The sequence below is a fragment of the Strongylocentrotus purpuratus genome, unplaced genomic scaffold (genome assembly GCF_000002235.5).
Source record: "Strongylocentrotus purpuratus isolate Spur 01 unplaced genomic scaffold, Spur_5.0 spur5_scaffold_4, whole genome shotgun sequence".
Lineage (NCBI taxonomy): Eukaryota > Metazoa > Echinodermata > Echinoidea > Camarodonta > Strongylocentrotidae > Strongylocentrotus > Strongylocentrotus purpuratus.
Window position 1 is genome coordinate 7,208,581 of NW_022145610.1, and position 23,740 is coordinate 7,232,320.

Consider the following 23,740-nt stretch of genomic DNA (forward strand, 5'->3'; position numbering starts at 1 on the left):
AAAATCCGCCACGCCTCCGAACAAATACAACAAAAGCAAACGATCGACCGCGCCGGGTGGTGTTCAATTTGTGTAATATTTACTTTGGTTACCTGCAACATACCTCTGGCGAGTTACATTACAGGCAGGTTTGGGCCAACTTATCCACCTTTTCTCTGCAATTGCCGCTGAGTTCTAAAGATTTGAGGAATCCCAATAGACTCCATAGTCACTCCAGAATGGGGGAGAAGGAAGACTCAGAAAAGTATCTCAAAAGAAGGAGAATACGAGAGCTTTTTCAGGTAAGGGGGTTTAAACACGATCCAACTACAAGTATTATCTCTTTTCGCCTTGTATTATAAAAGTCATTCTCGTATACACGGTTGGGCGCAGGTAAAATGAAGGTTCTTTTGTATCATGTTTGCTGAGTCGTTTGCTGGTAACAACCTATATTCGCCTGTATACGATCGAGAAAGTATTTGCTGGCTAGTTGTGTGTATAAAGCCGGGCGCATTGTAAGATAGAATAGTGACATCATAATGAATTAAATAAGGGGCTCCTTGCACTTATAATTGTGTAGTTCTATATTTTGTCATATTGGCAGGCCTACCACATATGATTCCATTTGAGGGACCTTTCATGTAATTGCAGTAAAATGTGGTTAATTTTGCACAAATCTTTTTTTATTTGACACAAAAAATAAAAAATAAAAAATTGGGGGGTAAATTCATGAAAGTATATATGCCATTCTTTGATCTAAGAAACCCCCCCCCCCCTATCCTATAAAACGTCCAGATTGGGTCAAGAATGAATGCAATGAAATGGAAAAATTTAAAAAAATCCCAAGACATGTAAGATATATATTATATAGTATGGATTGATTGGGGGTAAATCAATCATTGTGCCCCCTCTCCCGATTTACTATGCCTATGGGGTTGTAAAGAATACTGACCCTTTTTCAAATGTGCTGACAATAGTTCATGATTGTGAACCAATGAAGCCCAATTAAAAGAAAAGGGATCTTACGTCGCTCTTGTTGCTCATGTTGTTGTTGTTGTTGCTGCTATTATTATTATTATTATATTGTTATGATAATTATTCATCGATTTGATTTGATTTGATTTGATTTGATTTTTTTCCCACTCAAATTTCCACAAATTAAATGACATATTATAAACCATACAGTAATAAAATATATAATTGAACAAATGAATTATACAAGTAACAAAATACTGACAAGTATGTTCGTATCAAATAAGTTTACAGAGTACATTTAAGTTTGAGAAAAAGACAAAATATTTTATATTGCTAGATTTATTGTTGATATTTAGAAGTAGTAGTAGTAGTAGTAGTAGTAGTAGCAGTAGTAGTAGTTAATAGTATTTTATTATCGTAATAGTCAATATAATCATTATCGTTCTTATTATTATCTTTACCACCGTAGTCATCATCAATATTATCACAATTCAATAGAAGTAGTAACATTTTAAACCAAGATAAAGGAATACTAATGTCTATATAGCGATACCTTCGAGTCATGTCTTATGTCATCCTTGATCAAACACTAGATCGTGTGCAGAGAAAAAATACAAGGCACCCATCATAATATAATTAGCCTGCTCGATATCATGCACCCGTGTGCTCTTGCTCTTAATCCGATTTCTCGTGCATTGACGCCTAATAATAAAGATCCCCTTCTCCGCTGGGAGTTGTATCATTCATGGATGCTACAGGGCTGAAGTGGTACGTTGTCATGGAAACGAGTTGTATGACTTCTCTGCGCAGCCCTTTCTCGTTAAGCCGCTGGAACTCCAATCAATTACCATTCTCATTGTGCGTATAAGCGAAATAATCATGATAACAATACATCATTCTTGATAAAGCATGATGCCTGAATGTAGCCTAACTTTATTATATTAGCTGCATATGTTCAAGGCAACAATGATGCGAAGCATAGAAGATGCTGAGAATTCCATACCTCAATTCAGAATAAATCTATAATAATAATAATAATAATAGCCTAATAGTCATCTCCAAATTTTATTAAATCGAAACGGAAATTCTTTTTGCCCAATATTTATTGATCGTGAGCCCGGCAGCCACTGAGCAGCGCCAGATCGACGTTGCTCTATCCCTTATTGTTGAACGCCAAACAAGGTAGCAACAACTCCCATCTTGTAACGACTTTTGGTTTATTATTATCACCATTATAGATTTAAGTTGCGATTGTATTGTATGTACACGTGTCAAAATGCATGCAACCTTAATTCTCGCTACCCCAAATAGCGATTCTGCCGAGATCCGGGGAAAATCCTGAAAACGCGCATTGCATTATGGGATAGCTTTTCGACATTACAGCTTCCTGTGCAGGCGCTATATAGGCGCGATAGCGCAAACGTAAAACGCCGTCGCCACACAACGTGTATGCACCGAATATGTCGTCTGCTCGGTCTTGTTTTTTTTTCGCAAATATTTCAACGTTTATTTGAACATTTCATTCGTTGTTTTTTGCGTCTTTTGACATCAGTGACGATGGTTTTCTTTTGTGAGGCTGCACAGTGCTGGGCTCATGATTCCAAGCGTAAGAACCCTGAAAAATGGGGGTGGATGAAGGCCGTGACTTGGGATGGGACTCTATACCGGAAGTTGTAGTGACGACCCGAGAGAGTGAAAATTACCTCGTCTCGCGAATTTCGAGATTTTCGTACCTATTTAGGGTAGCGAGAATTAAGTTGCCATACATCCTCAATTGAAATATAATTGATTTAAAAGACTTTGAAGGGAATCTCATACGTTAACTCTTACGTTAATTTCTTCACCATTTTGATCACTCTTTAAGATTGCGAAAATAGTGGTGTATCCAGAAATATTATTTTGGAAGTCACCCATAAGAGGCATACAGAGGGAACCGTTATCTCCCCTTTTCATCCTTTCCCTTCCTTCTGTCCTATTCTCTTTTAATTTTTTTATCATTAGATTGTCATGATTGTACATTACTAATTTATTATTGTAATACTTCAAAGAAGGGGCATTATCAGGCCTATTCTAGAAAAGTCGCTGTGATAATGAAGGGGTAAAAAAGTTTGCATTATAATATATGAACAGTTTTTTTTTCTTTCTTTCCTCACCCCACCCTCCCCTTCATTCAGTGTCTGATGGCAGGGATCCTGTTCCACAAGCCCGATGATCACATCGCGTACCTGATCGCCTGTCTGACAAAACTCCATGAAGACCCGCTCGCCATCTTCAATGTTCGATGGAACACATTTATCGAGCACGGACCTGGCGGGGGCAACATGGCCGGTGCGGGGACGGATGTTAACCCCGATGAGATAAACATGCAGCTTCAAACTTTCCTATCAGGCTCAGGGTTCCTCTATTGATGGAGCAGGGGTACGCCCCCTCCTTTGTGGACCTGGAAAAAGTACCAAACTTATTTTGAATAGTGTCATCGTTACGCGGGGCTGCTCAGGTACATTATGCAGATGATAAAGTCGGCGTACGTTCGGCTCCACCCACTGTTTGGGGGCTCTGAGAAAGAAAACATGTCACTTGTAAGCGTCTACGTCACGGGGAACTACATGCCAAACATTGCGGCTCCCACTTGGAGTGGATTCACCCCCACTCCCATTTCTGTCAATTTTGTTTAGGATACTGTCACATTAACATTGTAGTATTGCTTTCAAGGGAAACCTACTGACACGGGCCTGCCAATGATCTCCTCGTTCATCTCACCAACCATCTAAACGGTACCCCCCCCCCACGTTCTACAAATGGATACGCCATTGTAATGGGCCATCATGGACATTATCTTGAGATAATTATGGACCTCGTATTCGTCCGAAAAGAAAGTATAACTCTTCGCAGTAAGCTGTTGATACCTTGCAATAGTCAAGATGAAAGAAAAAGGAAACGTTTCGTGATACTCATCTTGAGGCTCAAGTAGTGGGGCATCCAGGACTCACCCGATTTGTTCTCTTTCTTGTCTGAAAGTTAAGGTATGCCAGAATTTTGCTGGGAAGAGGGGAAATATCCCCTTTGCCTCTCCAGGATTTAAACACCGTCATTTGTTTGTGAATGCTTGTGTTGTATTTTTCTATCTTTTTTGCTCATACGGAGTGGATTGTTTTTAGAGGACTTCACCCTCGAAAACCTTCATGATTGACGATATTCATAATCAACAGGATTCATCTAGACGAAACGTTGTTTCAAATTTTGTATTGCACTGTCGATGTCATGCTTATAGAAAGTTATTTACCAAGGGAACTAGGAATTAAATATTACTCTTCCAAAACGGCTGTGAATATTAAGTTATGGCTGAATTATATGACTCTAAATATTGTAACCATATGAATTTTGTTTTACTTCTTTATCTTGTTCATCTTTAATCCAACTCCTTAGTCGACATTTTACATTTTTCTTGCAATTTGTACAACTTTGTCAAACTTGTAGATTATACACATTTGGATCAATAATATTATGAGATTCCAAATATAAAATTTCCTGTCATTTATCATTAGAAAATTGATGCAATATCGTTCTGAGTGTGCAATGACATTTCCTGAAGCATACTTCGGGCTGTGCATGCTACCTTTCAATTTTAGATGTGTGTGTTTGCTTTAGAGGCATTATGGGTTTTTTCTTGTGCTAAATCATGTTGTTGGACTATAACAATGTACCTCACAGTAACATTTTGCAATTTAAAAATTTATGCTCATTATGATTTACGCTTACTGTTTTTTTGTATTTTCTCCTCTGTAGATAAAACATTTATTCCTTTACGAATTTCAGTCGTTATATTTTGATCATGTTTTTTTGGGTGGCAATTTTTTTTATTTTCTATTAATATGGTGAAGAAAATAAAGTCAGGATCCATTAGTGGAATATTTGTATTGATAGTTCCAACCCGTTTTTTGTTTGTAGTAGTAGTGGTAGTAGTGGACTAGTGGTAGTAGTAGTAGTAGTAGTAGTAGTAGTAGTAGTAGAAGTAGTTTTTTTCCATATCATCATTGTTTTCATCATAATCAATAAGTTAACAATAAAATGCATCTTGGGACCTTGTATTTGAATATATTTCTTATATCAGGGCGACACTCTTTTAGTAGTTTCCTGAAATGTAAGAATAATCATACATTATATTACCATACTGTAACATCTGCGATCATGATTTACAATGAGTGGGAAGATATTTACTTTAAATGAATATTTTTCGTGTCATCTTCGATTATCAAATTCATGCGACTGTTCAACTGGGCTTGGTATGGAGGATCATTTCTTGTTGTTATATGTTAAGGTTATAAAATTATCGGCTGCTACCGACTCGAGCATTCTTGCTTATGATAGTTGGCCTCTGCATTTATCTTGATTATTTTTTACTTACATCCATACTTTAAAGCTTTCAATTATGCATTCTTATGTGTGTGTATTTAAGTTGTCACTCTTTATATAAATCAAGTATATTATATACTATTATTTTTATTTGAATGTTTTATATTTGATTTATCAATAAATGCAGAAACATCTGTTTAAAAAAAAAAAAAATATGCGCACTTATAGATTTATAAGGTCTTAATCAGTACTTAAATGATAGTATTCAAGAGTGTCAATTAGACCCAATTTCTTCCAAGCACTATGTAAGATCATTATATTTATGTAAAGACAAAAGCCTCGTGAATTTATAGAAAAATTAAATTGAAAGAACTTATTAAATAATTTTATTTTGTTCTGCTTCACGTACTGCCCATTCCTGCCAGAGCCATGCACCCAAGATGACCTGGAAGCCGTGAATTGCCGTGCCAAAACCTGTGTGGACCACTGGACGGGACTTGTGTAGTGACTCGATAAGAAGAAGACTGTATAGCCCTGGCAATATGTATACATCATTGGGAATCCATTTTTGGTAGTCATAATTAGAAATCACTTCGTTTGAAGAGGAATCCACACTTTGTTTAGTCGAATCAACAGTAGAGTAATAGACTATTTTCGTAATGTCATCATAAATCATTGTTAAGTGCAGTGTTACAAATTATTTCATTCACCTATTACGAATAATTTTATTTTGATAGTCAGAGTGCAAACTGCAACCATTCTATGCTGTTAGGAAGAACAAGCCATAATTTGTGTCCTAGCTAGCAACAATGTATGCATTTCGCATTCTGACTATTGAAATATTATTTGTAACAGATGAATGAAATAATTTGTAATGTAGCACTTAACAATGCTTTATGCACTACATGTGATTACATAACGAAAATGGTGTATTACTCTCTTGTTGATTCGACTACTGTGCGTGGATGCCCCCCCCCCCCCACAAAAAAGAAGGTGATCCCTAACATGACTAACTCCAAAAATGGATTTCCACTTCTGTATATATTCAGAGAGTAGACTATGTCATTCCATCCAGACTGGCATCGTGCTTACAAGCTACTATCTACTTAAATACATGTAGACCATTTTCGTAATCAAATCAAATTTAATGCACAAATATTTGCTAAGTGCCGAGTTACAAATTATTTTATTCACCTGTTTTCGAATAATTGTATTTCAATAGTCAGAATGCGAATTGCATACATTAATTGTTGCCAGGTAGGGCAAGCCATAATGTTTGTCCTCCGTAGCAACCACTAATGTATGCAATTTGATTACATTACGAAAATGGCATATTGACTGCCGACAGTACTACATATGGATGTGACACGGTGCGACTACATTACTAGGGGGACAATCAATCAATATTGTATGAATGAAGACCAAACAGATTCTATTAACAAGTGACAACGTTTCTTTTGTGTTCATATTGATCGACGATGGCACACTACTATGACTTCATATCTTGCGACAGACTGGCATAAACTAGTCTGGAAGTGCAGACATGAGTAAGTCCAGGTATAAAACCTGAATCATTTCTTGATGGAGGGGATGACTTCGAGGGGGGGGGGGGGGGGGGTTCTATATATCGAATAATGTCTAATCGATGACCAATGGTTCCCCTTTTTCTTATGTTGATTGAGAGCTGATTTGATGAGTTGACCACCTGCCAGTGAGCATACAATTGTAGTTCAAATCCCTCCTGGCCAATCTAGTGCAGATGGGCTTTAACAAACACAACCTAGTATTTTATTATTATTATTTATTCGGCATTTCGAACAACCAATAGAATGTTAAAAAATAATCAATGTTTTGCGGTGATATCACCCATGCACGTCCAGGAGACGGTGGAGGGGGTAGGGGGAGGGGGCGTTGCATGTTTAATAGAAATCATTTGTCACAATGATTGATTTCTCTAACACAACAGCCTTTTAAAGTTCAAATCGGTTTTCACTCTATAGGAGATCAAATTCTTTCTCACATATACTATCTTTCTCTTCAAATCTTTTATCAGAATACCTTATATTGTGAGAGAAAATGATTTTACATGTGGCTCCTAATAAGGAAAAACTTGCTCACCATACTGCATTAATAAAATGTGCGATAATCTTGTCCCACGGCTCATAGGGTAATGCGACTATTATGCGACTACGGACAAGAAAAATGACTTCCTTATCTACACTCTATGTAACCATGGCACTGAAAAGAATATTGAACCTCATCATAATACCCAAACACCTGCTGGGCTATCAATACTGATGCGACAAATGAAAAACATATGACACAACGCAATGAAAGCAATGTATTGAATATGGAAAGAACATAAACCAACCATCGATCATTATGGATCCCCTCGATCTCCCCCCGCCCCCCCTCTCTCTCTCTCTCTCTCTCTCTCTCTCTCGCTCTCTCGTTTAAGAAGGGAGATAGATATTTAGGTAATGTAGGTAGAGAGAGAGAGAGAGAGAGAGTGAGAGAAAAAAGAGAAAGAAAGAGAGAGGAGGAAAGGGAGTGGCAAGGGAGTGGAGGAGACGTGACGCAAGTAACGTTTATCCATGTAAGTGAATTGAAGCTTATTTTCTTCTAACTTTAATAATCAAAAATAGAAAATGTATATCAATAAAATGATATAATATATCACACATGTGTACGCGGATAACCATATCAAACAAATTTATAAGTAGTCATGAGCTCTTGAAATACACACACGGACTGAAAATTGAAATCACAATTGCGCATTTTTGCCTTTCATGCCACCAGAAAGAATGACGAATATTACATCTCTTCAGGCTTTAATCGCGATTTAATTATTGTAATATTTTCTTCTTACGCATTTGCACTTATGTTGACCGTACTTCAGACTTCCATAACAGCATAGTACATTCAAATAGTCAATGACACCCCCGCTAATATTTTGAAAAGCTCCCTCTTTAGATGTAATATCTATAATCAACAATAATCATTTTCATCTTACACCTGCTGTTGCCCCTTCCAACACTTCCCTCTCTCTTTCTTCTTCTTCTTCTTCTTCTTCTTCTTCTTCTTCTTCTTCTTCTTCTTCTTCTTCTTCTTCCTTTTCTTCGTCTCTCTCTCTCTCTCTCTCTCTCTCTCTCTCTCATTATGTTTTCATTTCTTCCCTCCCACTTTCCCTCTTTTTTCCGTAGCTCCGTACTCACTATCTTCCTCCTATACCTTTCTCTCCTCTGTCTCTCTCGCTTTCTCTCTCTCTCTCTCTTCCTCTCTTTCTTTTTCTTCTCTCTCTCTCTCTCCTTCTTTCTCTCTCTCCTTCTTTCTCTCCGCATTGCTCTCTCTACATATATACATATATATATATATATATATATATATATATATATATATATATATATATATGATATCCCAACTTCCCTTCTACACCCATCTTTCCCTCTTTCTCTCTCCACGAAATAAATGTCGGTCATATTTTGCATCTATAGATTTCTGTTATGACTTTCTTCTCATAACTATCGGTCTGTTACATCCATGTGAATAGAATCCTATACCTGTAAAGATGATCTGTTTCGTATCAGAAAGAGAATTAATAATAAAACACAAATTAATTCACATGCCTTAAAAATTAAGTATAACCTCAAGCATCTTATAAAGAGGGATTTGTGCTTCCAAAAATATCAAGAAGTAGAAAGTTTTGGAAGATTTTTTATCTTCTATAATTGATCTACAAAACTTTTTTCTCCCTAAATTTCTTTGGTATCAAATGTCAAACTTCCGCTTTACTGCATCCGAGCATAATGGCACAATACTTCCCGATGAAAAAAAAACCCACAATTTTCTCAGCTTATGCCATGTCAAACTATAACATCATAATTTAAGCCTACCTTGAATTCAAAGGAAGTCATTAGTTACAGTGAGGTTGAATTTTTAATGCTTTTTATCCATTTAAACCTGCCAACACTTCAATTCTACGAATATCCGGTTTAGCAATCAGTCGTTTAAATGACGAAATTTTGTTCCTTTTTTCAAAAGCTTCCGATAGCTAATTACTCGAAGCGCAAACAGAGATACAAGTTTTTGTTTTATATGATAAGAAATTGCGATAAAGATTGTACAAAAGTACTTCTTATAATATCATAATGGAAGGTTTAAATGAAAAAATTGTATGTACTGGAACTAAGTGAAATAATTGTAGATATTCTGCCAGGATATTATATTTCTCCTACTCCTCTTTATTTTGTGATGATGATCTGTTCTGCCACGAAAAGTTCCACCACATATGAAGTACTGGCGACACTGAGAATATAATGTTGACATCGTCTGGTTACTCATAATCTATACCTCTGTCAACATATCGATAAGGTAAATAATGACTTTATTCCACAATTCTGATTCCGTCAGGCTTAAAGCTTATCTGCCGTAGTTTACAGGACGGATTAGACTGCCCTGCAAGGTCACTGGACAGGTGGTTATCTCATCAACTCTGCTCTCAGTTAACATAAGAAAAAGAGGATTATGGGGGACCAATGGTCACCGATTAGGCATTGTTTGTTATATAGAGGGCGCAAGTAGCTACAAGTAGTGCAGTGGGCCTTTAAAAGAAATTGCCGATTTTCTTTTGTCGTCCTGATACTATTTTTGTTGTTGATCCATTTCTGAGGTGAATTTGGGAACTTTGTATTATTGTTATTCCGCAAAACAGGATCAAGTCCGTATTTCTTTTTCTTGACTGAAAGACTTTGCCTTAACAAAAAGCACTAAGTACTATCTATTTCAATTTCATATTATACGCTATTGTTCTACTGTAATTACCTTCGTAATTATCTCGTTGTCCCCAGTAGACTCGGATTCTCGGAGATCCTGGTGATGAGACCTTTAATTCTCTTTATCACCATGGCGGTGTGTCCGATGATTATTGGAGTCACCTCCGCTTTGACATCCCTAGTTCTTTCTATCTCTATCGTCTGATCTTGTTTTTTAAGCCGTTTTTCTCTTTCACTGACTACAATGTTGCTGTCATGATGGATGGACACTTCGATAATGTTGACTTTACTATACCCTCTCTAATGATGATGCCCTGGCTTGTTACAGTTAATAGTTTTGTCTGTCATAATACTACAGTTCCTTTAAAACCGTACTTTCCGGCCAGGGTATTCATTTGCGACTGGTGTTTATGTTATTTTGTAATAGTTATTATTATTATTATCATTACCACATTAATATTAATGAATTGAATTGAATTTATTTTCTTCTGCAAAAAAAAACCTAATCAAATAACATTTTGACGATATAACCTATACAAAATGTAATAAACGTTTTGAACGTATACACAATATAATAGCAATAAAAATGTTGACATTCAAAACAAAATGTAACTGATAGCACACTATCAAGACTTACTCGTTAATAAATCTGCAGAAGAAGAAAGGCTACCACAATAAGCATTTGCTTGACAGCGTGATAGTGTAATAATTATTATGTAATATTTGAACGCCTCTCGAACATTTTTTTTGCTCGTACCGATTATTCGTTATTCACTCAGTAGCCTATTTATACTGACATGACAATAAGAACGTGTAATATCATTAACAGCCCATTCACTAACCCCCCTCCCCCCAATCAATATATAATAATTCTGAAAGCATTCACAATTTAAAAAAATGCTCATCATTATCAATGGCGCACGTGTTTACGTACGATTTGCAGACAAAAATATTTGACTTGGACCAATGAATAAAAAGAATAAAGAATTGACAGGAACTGCAGCGATGAAACCCATCTGAAATATGTCCTCCAAGTGATGCACTACATACAACGTGACTCATAGCACTTCTGGGTCAGGTGTTTCCATCGCTGTCAATATAAATCCTGACTCACGACGCAGCGCCTCCAGTGCACAGCATCTTCGTCCTCCCCAAGCCGAATGCAATTGCTGCGCGCACTACTCATGCTTGCAATATCCCTCAGGCGCATCTTTTAGGCTATGTAAAGGAGCCTGTTCATTCATGATAGCAGAGTAATGATGCGCCTTGAAATGCAAATACGTTACCCGTTCACTCGTCCGCGCATAATGGAAACAAGTGAGACCTTTAAACGGGTATCAGACTCGAGAAAATACTACACGAAGCAAAAAGATGGGATATTGATTTTGAGGGTATACGAACAGAGGTGGATAAATAAAACAGTGTTAAAGGTTCCACGATATGTCAGTGATGCAATATGAGTTTATTCTCACTGACAATTTGGGTATTGAAACCTATATTGGCCCGGAGGTTGGCCTTTAAGGCCGTGGACCTCGAGCCTTTCAACTTGGAGACTCGGATCGACACCTGCTGGAGGCCTTACCAGTCTACCAAAACAATGTTATGATGTTCCATAGGAAGCCAACATTGTTCCCCTTGTTGCTTTTGATATTTAAAGTGCGATAATTATTGATGTATTGCAATAATGCAAACAACGACAATTCGGGCTCTCTAAACATGGAAAAGTTAATGGCACGACGTAGATTTAGACATACACTGTAGAGTTCGGTTATAAGTTCCTCCATTGCTAAATTCAACTCCAAATCTTAACAATCTGCCAACCGTTACTTCAACCGATCTAGTTATTTAACATGCAAGAAATATTGACGTATTAAACAAGCAATGCAAAATTGGGCTCACAAAATCAGAACTGCACTAAATGAATTTCACATCAGGTTCTGTCTCAAGACATAGCTTCATTAAAATCGTTAAGAATCAAGGACTGTATTAAATGGTCTTTTGGTTCAATTTTGCCTGCACCTGGTAAATCTAAGAGTATAGGCATACCAAAAGGGTAACAGCCTTTATTTACTTAAATCATCCTTTTAATTGATTTTTCATTTCATTTCATTTCATTTATTCAACCAGTATAAAACAATTTACAATGAAAAAACAATATACAATATACAATATAATGGTTATGACCCTAAGAAGCAGAAATGCTTGTAATCGGGGCCCTGCAAACAAACAATAACAAGATAATGCACATAAATTAACAATAAAAAGTAAAAGACTTAAATAATACAAGTACGCACCCGTACATCAACACACACACACGTCCATAAAGAAGGTTACAGAGAAAGAATAGAAAGAAGCGAAAAATAGGGCAGAAAGAGATAAAAGTAGAAAAAAGATGGGAAAGAGAAGTACCTACTCAACCATGGATTGAAAAATACTTTTTTTTATACATTGATTTAACTTATGGCCCTGTTTAAATGGGTGTTGTATACAATTTGTATACAAAATATGTCATCATCTTATTGTTATTTCGATGGTCTGAATACAAACATTCCTTTCAATGTCATGTTTTCTGAACAAACTGCAAATAGATGTAGTCGGAGAAGACTTTCCAGAATGTCAAAGAGTATATATCTGTAGTTTAAATAGAGCAGATACTGCGCAAATTGTTCTCCGCCGTCACGTTTTTTGAGGCATAGGAAGGGTTAAATTTCCCTTTCATCATTAATGAAACACATCATTTATCTATTGATTGATTGATTTTTTATTCAATTGTCTATTTATTCTAAGAAATTACCGAGGTTAGCCTGTTCAGTTACATAATAAAAATATGATAATACATGGACTGAAGAAAAAAAAGTTCCTTCAAAAGATAAAAACGGAACAGGTCTTCCATGCACCGGGCTCCGTATAAGACAATAGACATCGTACATGTTTGATAAAATACAACATCAATGCCTTGCTTTAATAATGTTAAACGTTACTAGACACTTTTTATTTAAAAATGTATACTGAGAGTAGAGAAATCGAATTTATATGCTTTAGATAATAATGAAGATACTTATATTAATAATAATACTAATGATGATGATGATAACAAATAAAAAATAAATAAATAATGATAATGATGATAACAAATTAGGATTATTATATAGCGCATAATATTCATAAAAGGTCTCTATTCGATTAACATAGCAGGGTAGTATTTTGAGAACTTAATGGGGACTTCATTTTTGTGGTAGACCCTGGGAAAACTGTTCCCCCGTTATATGTGATAACATAATAATTTGATGTGAGAAAAATAGGAAATTGGTCGTAATTGGTAGACCGTGCACAGATGTCCGCGAATTGCTTCCTGTGACCGTGGGCCTAGGTGATTGACGCTAAGACAGTCTAGTGCTGAGCGTATATTGGGAGTATCCAGGGGTGTAGATGGTGTATGTTATAGAATTGGATCTAAAATATAAAGACCTGGGGGTGTCTAACAAAGAACTTAAGTCGAACTTAACTCTAAGTTGGACTTACAAATTATGGAGAGCCATTTGTAGCCTTAAATTAAATATATTCAAAAGCAGAAATTAAAGTATTTTAGACTTTTTATAAATTCTACATCAAGAACATGAAATCTCCTTGATAATAGAAAATATGAATGATTTATATCAACATTTTATGCCTTTTAAAATAACTTTTACAAAAATATCTTCATAGATGCTAACGGATTTCCATAATTGATAAGTCCAAGTTAGAGAAAAGTTTAACTTAGGATCTTTGTGAAACACCCCCAGTATTCATAATATTGATGATTTATTAAGGATTTTAGTTCAATGTACTGATATGAATTTGATTTGATTTGTTCTAAAAGCATTCAGGTTCAACCACGACTTAGTGGGCAGTTAGAAAATAATCAACCGCTCGTATTGAATCTTGACAGGTATAAGTAAACTGATTTAATTGGAGCTCACGATTCTTATGAAACTAATTAATCTTTGAAAGAGAAATGGTGTCTGATGTATTGTCATACATCACGTGTGCCAATGGTGACCGAATTACTTGTACGAGCCTTAAAGGATAAAGCTATAGTCCACGGGTATAAAGAGCACAAAATAATCTCTTTTTCCTTTTAAATCTTCATTACCAAACGGAGATCGTTTTCTGCAAACTAAATATTATATTATCCTTTTACTTTTACAACCCTTTCAATATCATGAATACATGTAGTACCCTCGATGTTTTTTTGTAATAAGTCCGTTCTTCCCCTCCCCTTTCACTCTCTCCCCCTTCCTCCTCTCTCTTTCTCTTCTTCTTTATTTAACACTTTTTTGTACAAATAACGTTTTCCATAATTAGATTGATATTAAGTAATCATGTGCGTGCGTGTATGTTTGTGTGCGTGTGTGTGTGTGTGTGTGCACTGCGAGGGTGTGTGGCGGAGAACATAACGTACGACAAGAATTCGTGACGAGGATAAGAGTATAAGAAAAGTATATATATAATTAGGAAAGGTCAGGATTTGATAATTGTGATCATTAAAAGATAAATGAAACACCTTTAGTGGTCAACGCGTTTCGGCTTTATCTTAATTGGTCAGTAAATTGGCCAGCAAGGTTGTCATTTAAGAAGCATCTGTTTCCATCTATAATGGCATAGAATGGCATGCAGACGCCATGTTTCAACCTTTAAAGGGGGATAACACCCTGATATTTACTTGGTGTTAAAAAAGCAGAACAATAACTGAAGAGAAACAGTTGGGTGAAATTAAGCAAAATCCGATTCAATCATTAAGGTCTTGAATTTGTAAATTTGTAATCAATACAGCACAACTTGGCAACGTTGTGACGTATCTAGTGATGTCCTCTCTCATTTGCTCCGTACGTGGAGTGTCATGAATATTCATTTTCTTTCTGATTGATAAAGTAAAGAATTTGTTTCATATAGAGGTTGTTTTAAAGGCACATCAGCAATAATAATGATAATAATAATTAGAAGTAGTATTATAGTAAAATTATTTTCAATTATTGTTATTGTTATTATTATTATTATCATTATTATTACTATCTTTATTATTCTAATTTGTTTTGAATTATTATTATTATTATTACTATCCTTATTATTATTATTTTTTTCAAGATTGTTATTATTTTCGTTGTCATCTTCATCATCATCCTCATTATCGGAGCTTCCCGAAATGATTCCGACAAGGACAAATGCGAATCTCCCCCGTCGAACATATTTATACTGTAACATGACCGTTCCCTATCCTCCGATGACCCGGCGCCAGTTGCAGAACGGAAATACCTTTGCATACAACAGACAGGTTTGCTGCAGACGATTTAGTCATGCTTGTTTTAATGATTTACTATATTCCGCACGGGCACACTACTATACACAACACCTGCTTTTCATTGGGAGTGAGTGAAACCATGGTCCATGGTGAAACTATAAAGGAAGAAGCATAGTTCATGTAGAAGACATTAAAAAAAAACTTTCCCAATCAGGGTCAGTTATGGCTCTCCCACATTTTCGGATGGATCGTGTTATATATCTGTATGTGTTGGCATGGAAGAAGAAAGAGATGTCTGCGATATGGCATAAAGCCAAGAATTTATTTACAAATCAGTTCCACCAAACTTGCTCGAGACACTAGCTCTCTCTTCCACAAGTGAGATAATTATATACACTTTTATTCATACTTACATACCCACACCCACAAACGCGCGCGCGGATTTCATTTGTTTATTATTCAGTTATTCATCAGTTTATCAGTAATTCATGAAGAGACAAATCCGTTAAAATATCTTGCACAAATAAAGTCTACAAGTTCAAACGAGAGAGAGGTGTCGCAAAAGTTTTTGCATCCAATTTGATGATAAATTGTTGGCTTTAGTATGATGTTCCAAGGGATTTATTCATCGGACATATTCAATTTGCCAATGATCCATCAATAATTCAAATTATAAAGCATATTGGAAGGCCACCTGATCCTATCCCTTGGAGGTCTGGTACAAACGAGGGGAATCTTCTCTGTTGAGAAGTTTAACGTGTTCAACTTTAAATTCGTTTTGTACTTTACAACAAAAAGCACTGCTTATTTCAACACACTAATCGAAGAGCACTGATATAGGCAACAATAAAATAACAATTCAAAGTCCAATATCTCTTTCATCTTTTATCTGCTTGAAACATTTCCGTATTATAGTACCAAAACATGCGCCCTAAAAAAAAATCCTGCACAATGCAGAGATACATGTTAAGTTAACGTTATATTAATAACGAACAATGATTTTTCAAAAAACAGCCATGAGAGAGATATCAAATCAATAACAGTCAAAACAGTCATTTCTGGATCGCCCTTATCTGTTTCAAACATATTTCCTATACCTCACCTTTTAAACCAACATTGACTTTTGTATCGAAACATTAACACGCACTCTGCAAAAATAATGTCCAGAGTAGATGCATGACGACATGCATTGTGTAAGTTTCCTAGACAAGCATCTACTAAGGGCAAGATCAGCAATACACACCAAGTAAAAGATCATGAGTCAATGCCCGTGTTACTCTCAGCATTGCAGATGATACAACAAAAATATATCACGTTCTTCAGGCAGACATTGGTTGCACGTAGCACAACCGTTGTCATGTCATTTGTTTGAGTATTAATCTTTTAAGTGAAGAAACTGCAGCGTCATTTTTTCTGCATACCACGAAGATGGTGAATATGCTGAAGATTATGGAGATGGTGAAGATACTGTCGTGTTTTAGGTGAATTGCCGTTTCGTCTACAACCAGTTCGTCTACTACCCAGTTGGTCTATTCCCATATGGTCTACAACACAACCCGTCTACTATCCATATGGTCTAATAATCATTTCCTCTACTTACCATTTGATCTAATGACCACTTCGTCTAATACTCATTTGGTCTAATTTCCATGTGGTTTGATCTCCAATAAGTCTACTACCCATTTGTTCTTTCCCTTATGGCCAGTCAGTCTAATTTCCAGTTTGTCTGATGATTTTGTCTACTACCCATATGGTCTAATAATCATGATTTAATCAGCAATGGTAATAATCATTATCATACGTTATAGATGGAACACAAAATGGGCATTAAACAAATTTAAAAACTGATTTCACTGTTTGTTTCTTCAATTGAACTTAAAGTGTCACTAACGAGAGATTTATTATTATTATTATGGATGAAACTATACGGGTACTGACAAAATGTAACGCCTCAAAAATTGGACATTTCTTTTAAAAAAATGACCCCTTTCACCCCTTCGCCACAGTACCCTACACTCCCTTTAAGAGCATGATTCACCCCTTATCCATTATCTGATCAAGGCTAATATAAACGCGATTGGATAATGTTTTATCAATTAAGCAGCACTGAGCTATATATATATACATGCCTATACTCATTATTCAATAAATTATGATAGACGTGCTGTAGTAGTAACGGGCATGGACGTGCTCTGCAATATTAATAACATAAAATAGTCACAGACCCTGAGCTTCTATCGCTGAAATGTATAGTGTTAACAGGTTTGTAGATGGAATGTGCGTGCAAGTGATAAAAACATGAGAAGTGATAATTTTGATGAGGGCGATAATGAAATGAACATCATATTTGATTTAAACCACACACAATCAATGATTGGATGAATTTATTCATATTTAGTATATTTCAGGAATAATCTTAACTTTGCACCAAATAAATATCCTAAATAACCATACTTTTTATCCACGAAGACTATAAGAGATTGAAATTGATTTGCAGCCTTAGAAGACATGTATAGGAGCAGCCACAAGAGCTGCTAAAAGGGTAACCTTTCATGGTTCAACCCAACAGCTTGTTTCCTTAAAGGTGCATATTAGTAACCTTTGACATTAAATTTCGCTCCCTAGTTTAGTTGAAAACCAGGCTTTACCTTGAGTGAAACAAAATCTACAACTTTATCGGACAAATTCTGATAATTTTGCACCTTATATGGTATACTGTATAGCATCCGCCTTACACCATTTGTAATTCAGTTCACCAGTCCACTTTTAAGGGTTCTAAAATACTAGAAAACACCCTATTGAGCCGAAATGTGCTCATAATTATGGGGGCATTTTTTAAAGTTTAAAATTGATGTTTTAGTGATTTTTCGATCACAAAAGGAAAGAAAACATTGTTTCTATGTTAACTACTGCATTTCTCAACAGCATCTCCCAATAATAATTTCTTCCCTTGGTGTAGGGAACCAGATTTTGTGATGGACGTTTCATTCCCCTTTAAAATGAATGTGAGGAAATGAGTATGTGCATGGCTGGTCCTAAATGAGGAGCCCCCAAGAATAGAACAGATGAGCATCTATGTGCCCCAGTTTCGATCGTCACATTACATGCACCGCATCATTAATGTAGTAATTTGGGGAAGTTAATTTAAACACTTCCCGGCTCAGTAACAGGAGGTAAAGGGAAGTATAAGGTTCTGCCGCTTCTGAACGTATGTAAACTGAAAGCAGCATGATAATACGAATAGTGCACAGAGCTATTATTAATGTTCACGAGGAAGTACATCAATAGATTATTTAAGATTAAAGAGTATTCAACAAAAGTTTATTGGAAGAAAGACAACTTTCGAAATCCCCCAAATGTCTGAATCAATTATATATTAAGATTACTGCTATATATGTAGCCTGCATGTTAAGATTTTAAATAGATACTTGTTCGTGAAGCTTCTTTTTAAGTTTCTTTCATATTTCATTTTTTCGATGAACATTTTGCCCCTGTGCTTTATTTCTCATTTATGTGCACATTGCTCATACCTGTTATATTTTAACTAATTCTTTTCTCTCCTTGTCCTTCTCCCTCACATTTTGTCTTTCTCACCTGCCCTTTCGGAGCTATAAATATCATTGTGCATGGCTACGATATGATGGACAAAATATTCAAGAGAAAAGCATCAGCACGGTCTCGTTTGCAAATATCACTGTATGCTATGAAAACCCTGAAATCACTATGTTTCCAGTCCCGTTTTTGCCCCCCCCCCCCTCTCTTACGCTTGGGTAATGGAGAGAGGCGGTTAAAAGATGTAGCTGATGAAAGGCAATTTCCAACCATTGTGTCACCTCCAGCATGTACAAAACTAAAAGAACTTCACATTATTCGTCTTTATCTTAACTTAACTCATTAATTACAATCAATACGTGTACATTGTATTTGTTTTATTTGCGTCTATTCACTACCCCACCCCCTTTCGTTCAACAGATACAGTTAATATCATACACGAATAAGTAAGTGCTTTCATTAAAATTACATCTATTCTTGTGTCCAAATTAATCATTGTACAGATGTAAGACATATCTATATTCGAGTATAGGCCCATATAATCTTTTTAATTATTCATATACCGAAGACAAATCAAGATACCGTTAATCCGAATAGGTTTAATTTTACAAATACTGTAAATAATATCGTCAAATTTAAGCTTCGTCATACAAGCTTTAGAAAAACAAATTTTAATCATATGATGACTATTAAAGATGATGGGTGAACTCGATACCACAGCTGTCGAAAACGAATGTGTCATTTTGAAATTCCAACCCCTTTAAAGAAAGTTCGCAAATATTAGCATTTCCCGGGGGTTTCTTTTCGAACCAGCTGATTCAGCGCTCTGATAATGCAAACGTGCATACAGGATTCCCCGTCCGGAGGCATCAAATAGAAGCTTTTTCCACAGCCAGCTTAGTGTATGTTCATTAATAAATTATGCTCTCTCATTTTCAGTAGCCACTTTTGCGCAGGTAAATCAGAATGCGGTACACCGTACACGTATGACTGTAGCCTGCGCCCGCTTTGCGAATTCGGATGATTCGAATGTTTAAGGGCCTATTACGCTTCCTTGTGGCAATGCGAACGTTAATCCGAAGGAGTGACTCATACGTGTTGAAGATGCGGTTTTGGGAAGGAGCACTAACTAGCGCAACACATGACATTAATTTCAGCCAGACTGCCTTCGCGGTGAAACGCAGAATGAAAATATGAGAAAACAAATATGAAGAGTGCTCGCAGAGTTCAGTATCGTGTGCTTGAAAGGTCAGATTTATATAAGGTTTTCGTTTTGATGATACCTTAGGCAAGCGCAAGTCCAAGGCTACTGTTTATTTCTTTTGTAAGAGAGAGAGAGAGAGAGAGAGAGAGAGGGTGTGGAGGGGAGGTGGGAAAATGCAATGAATGTGGAAATTGATAAAAAGAAGCTTTTCGTTAACGAAATAACTCATACTGAGAGACACCATAAATGTATAGTGCTTATTTTTACCAGCGAAATAAATATATCGTATTTTGTAGAACCAAATAAATTCAACAAAAACAATATGAGACGAGAAGTTACTTTCAATTCGGAATGTTAAGAGAGGCATATTGAAATATTCATTCACGTCTGTGGTTTAGAATATTGTTGTTGTTGTTGTTGTTGTTGTTGTTGTTGTTGTTTTGTTTTTTTTTTTGGGGGGGGTAGTTTTGCCGTTTGTTTGTTTTACCTGACTACTAAGAAAGCATGTTTATGCTTGTAAGTAAGCAAACATTGGACTGGCTGCATTTACTTACCAAAGAGTAATGAATTTGGTTTCGAACCCAAAACCTCCCCGTTACTAAACCTCTGCTCTACCACTAAGGGATTGCGCCTCCTTTCTTCAACTAAAGTGTCGCCTATTCCAATGATTACATACTATAGTGTATTTGTTTTGCAAAGTTAATATATTCGTATTCTTTTCGCATGCCCTATCCCATCCCTCTCTAACTCTCTTGATCTTGTATATGAATATAAAGACTACTTAAGTAGTGGTCATTCAATGAATGACACTATAAATAAGAGTAGTTGCGTCACTTGTATGTCAAGAGTTTTAGAAATCTTGAGCATTAGTATAGCTTATCAATGTCTTGAAAATGTTTCAAACTTTTATTCGCCGATGACTTGTTCTTTTAAATGTTTACAACTCTTCATGTATTAAAAGATAGTCCCATTTTTTGTTTCGTTATCTCTTAAAATCATCCTTATCCCTTTTGATTTTCCTCTTGATGAAGCGATATCTCGTACACTGTTTTATCCAATTATGCAGATATACGTCACGTTCTCTGTATCTCTGCAAAATCCGTAATTTATACAGCCGAAAAGTCAAGTTAAGTTCACAGGTCATAATTGGAAGACAGCCGTGAGCTAAAGCTGGTGATTTTTTCTAACTAATATGCGTTTCATAGCACTAAAATAAGAACGTCAACTCAACCGTCACAGTGCTGGAAAACTAGTTAAACTCATTATACGCCATATGTCTTTTAGATGAATGAGTAAGACACCGGACAGTAATCCTATAAATAACCGTCTCTATAGTAGCCTCCGTATCCATCTTAATCAGTTCTATCCTCGGTTGCCCCCGGTCTTGAGCTCCAGTAATTATTTCGCCATCGCAAGCACAAACTGAATAAATCATAGAGGTCTCATATCTTGGCTGCTAATTTACATTTGTACAGGCTCTAGTTAATCCTGGAAAAACAATTAACCAATTAAAGTACGATATTTAAAGAAGGGGTCCGACTGGATAGAAATTTAGATAACGATCACACACTTACACACACACACACAAATATATATAGAGCCAAATAGGAAATTGATTAATCTAGCATTCTTTTTTAAGCGTGTAATTTGTTTTCATTAAATTTGATTACAATAAAGTCAGCATAATTAGAATACGATTCAATTAGTATTTTTTTTTAAATTTACATTTAAAGAAATACTACAAGAAGGCTGAAGTCTAACATTCGAATAAAAGGTACAATTACAGATTATTTCAAGATGATTTAAACACTTTAGTAATAAATGCATATTGTGAAAACTATTTACTCTATGTTATTGCGATGAATTCTAAGTAGGCTTTTTCCCCCCGTGTTTATTTGTATAAATAACGTGCCAAGGACTTTTGAGTTCACCGTTTACCCAATAAAAGTATGAATAACGATGTGTTTTTCCCCTCCCTTTAATATAGATCGATGCCCATCAAAATAAATTGTAGGTGTTTAAAAACGAGTTTCCTATGATCTCTAAGCATTAAAATACATCTGAATGTTAATGATAAAGTATTAATATTAAAGAATATTTTGATAATTTGCGTAGACAAACACACGTCGGTTAGTTTGACTTCGGCCCTCTGCTACAAATGACTGCTGATCTGAAACTGTTCACTTCTCAAACTTTTGACTTCAAACTCCAGCCATACACTGTGCAGCTTCGTCCCCTTATTCCTAGGCCAGGGCAGGCAGCCCTTCATCACCCGATCTCGAATCGGTTAAGGAAGGAAGTACAGGGAAAGGAAGTATGACTAGAGCACCGACCTAAGATGGCGCGGCCAGTCGAGGTCATAACTTTTTTTTCTGACCGTGCTTATTACAGGAAGACACCCAGTCTGTATTTGTAATGCGATATATGAAGTGCAATACACCGACAAGCTAGCTGTAGAGTAAATTATCCATGTTTTAAAATATGATTGATTGATTTTTATTCGACAAGCTTCCAACATACAACAATATACAATAATAACAGATCAAAAAAAGTCAGCTTGAACAGGATAACCCACGAAAGCTCGAGAGCTTATTTCCAGTGGGGTCCCTATATCAACATATACCTAGCAAAGGCAGGAACGATATAATTAAAACACCCTTTCTTTTGAGATCTCTGAAATTGAGACTTTTTAATTTTGTGCTATAAACAAGAAAAAAACTACATATTTTATAAACACACACATAACATATTGTACATACCGTTGTATAGATCTCATGTTTAGGTATTTTTTATTGATTGACTGATAGATTAATTCCTTTTCTTGATCGATGGATTCATATCTTGTATATTTACTCTTCTTAACTGACTGGCTAATTGGTTCATTAAAAAAAAAAAATATCGTGGCCTGAATTCACAAAGGAGGTTTGTCGACAAACCTCCTTTCAAACCTCCTTTTGTTTCGTCAAACCTCCTTTCGTTTTTTACAAACCAGGTTTGTAAAAAACGTGTCAAAACGCGTCATATGACGTACATAAACCTCGGTTTGTCCACAAACCTCCTTTGTGAATTCGGGCCCGTGTCTTTCACCCCAATCTCACTCTATCCATTTATTTCACCTTCTCTCTTTATCTCCAACTTTCTTCATTCTCTTTCTTTAGGGGGAGGGGTGATAGGGGCATTTTATTTCGATATAGACAATCGACCGCACAGTCATTACAGCGCACCATTTATCATAGCATCACCATAGATAATAGGCGGGACTGCAGGAGGATGCATCGCTTAATGTTTTACGGAAATCAGAGGCGATAAACGCTCCAGGGTTGACACTAGCAAGTCGAACCTGCTTGGTTGTTCTGAATCTAATTCAAACAAGCTGAGTCATTTCACTGCCACGGGTTAGTTTAAGCAAGCAGAAATGACTGGATTTAAATATTTGCTTTAACTGTCGTCCGTTAACGCTCGCTGAATGCGGATATATATGTGTATAAAACAAATACGACCTCAACAATTTTCAGTGCCTAACTCGGAATCATAGTTTGCACAAATTATGCAGTGCCGCATTTCATGTTGTCCGCTTACCAGAAGAAAGCCTTCAGGTTCATATAAATTTTCTGTCCAAAAAGCCAA

At 36.0% G+C, this 23,740-nt stretch overlaps 1 protein-coding gene across 1 annotated transcript; it reads left to right on the top strand.

The window, feature by feature from the left end:
* The first annotated feature begins 36 nt into the window (after positions 1-36).
* Positions 37-5,182, top strand: LOC580003 (adenylate kinase isoenzyme 5). Its single transcript, XM_011668308.2, has 2 exons — positions 37-281; positions 3,129-5,182. The coding sequence occupies exons 1-2, from the start codon at positions 219-221 to the stop codon at positions 3,360-3,362; spliced, it is 297 nt and encodes a 98-aa protein (XP_011666610.1). The 5' UTR covers positions 37-218; the 3' UTR covers positions 3,363-5,182.
* The last annotated feature ends 18,558 nt before the right edge of the window (positions 5,183-23,740 follow it).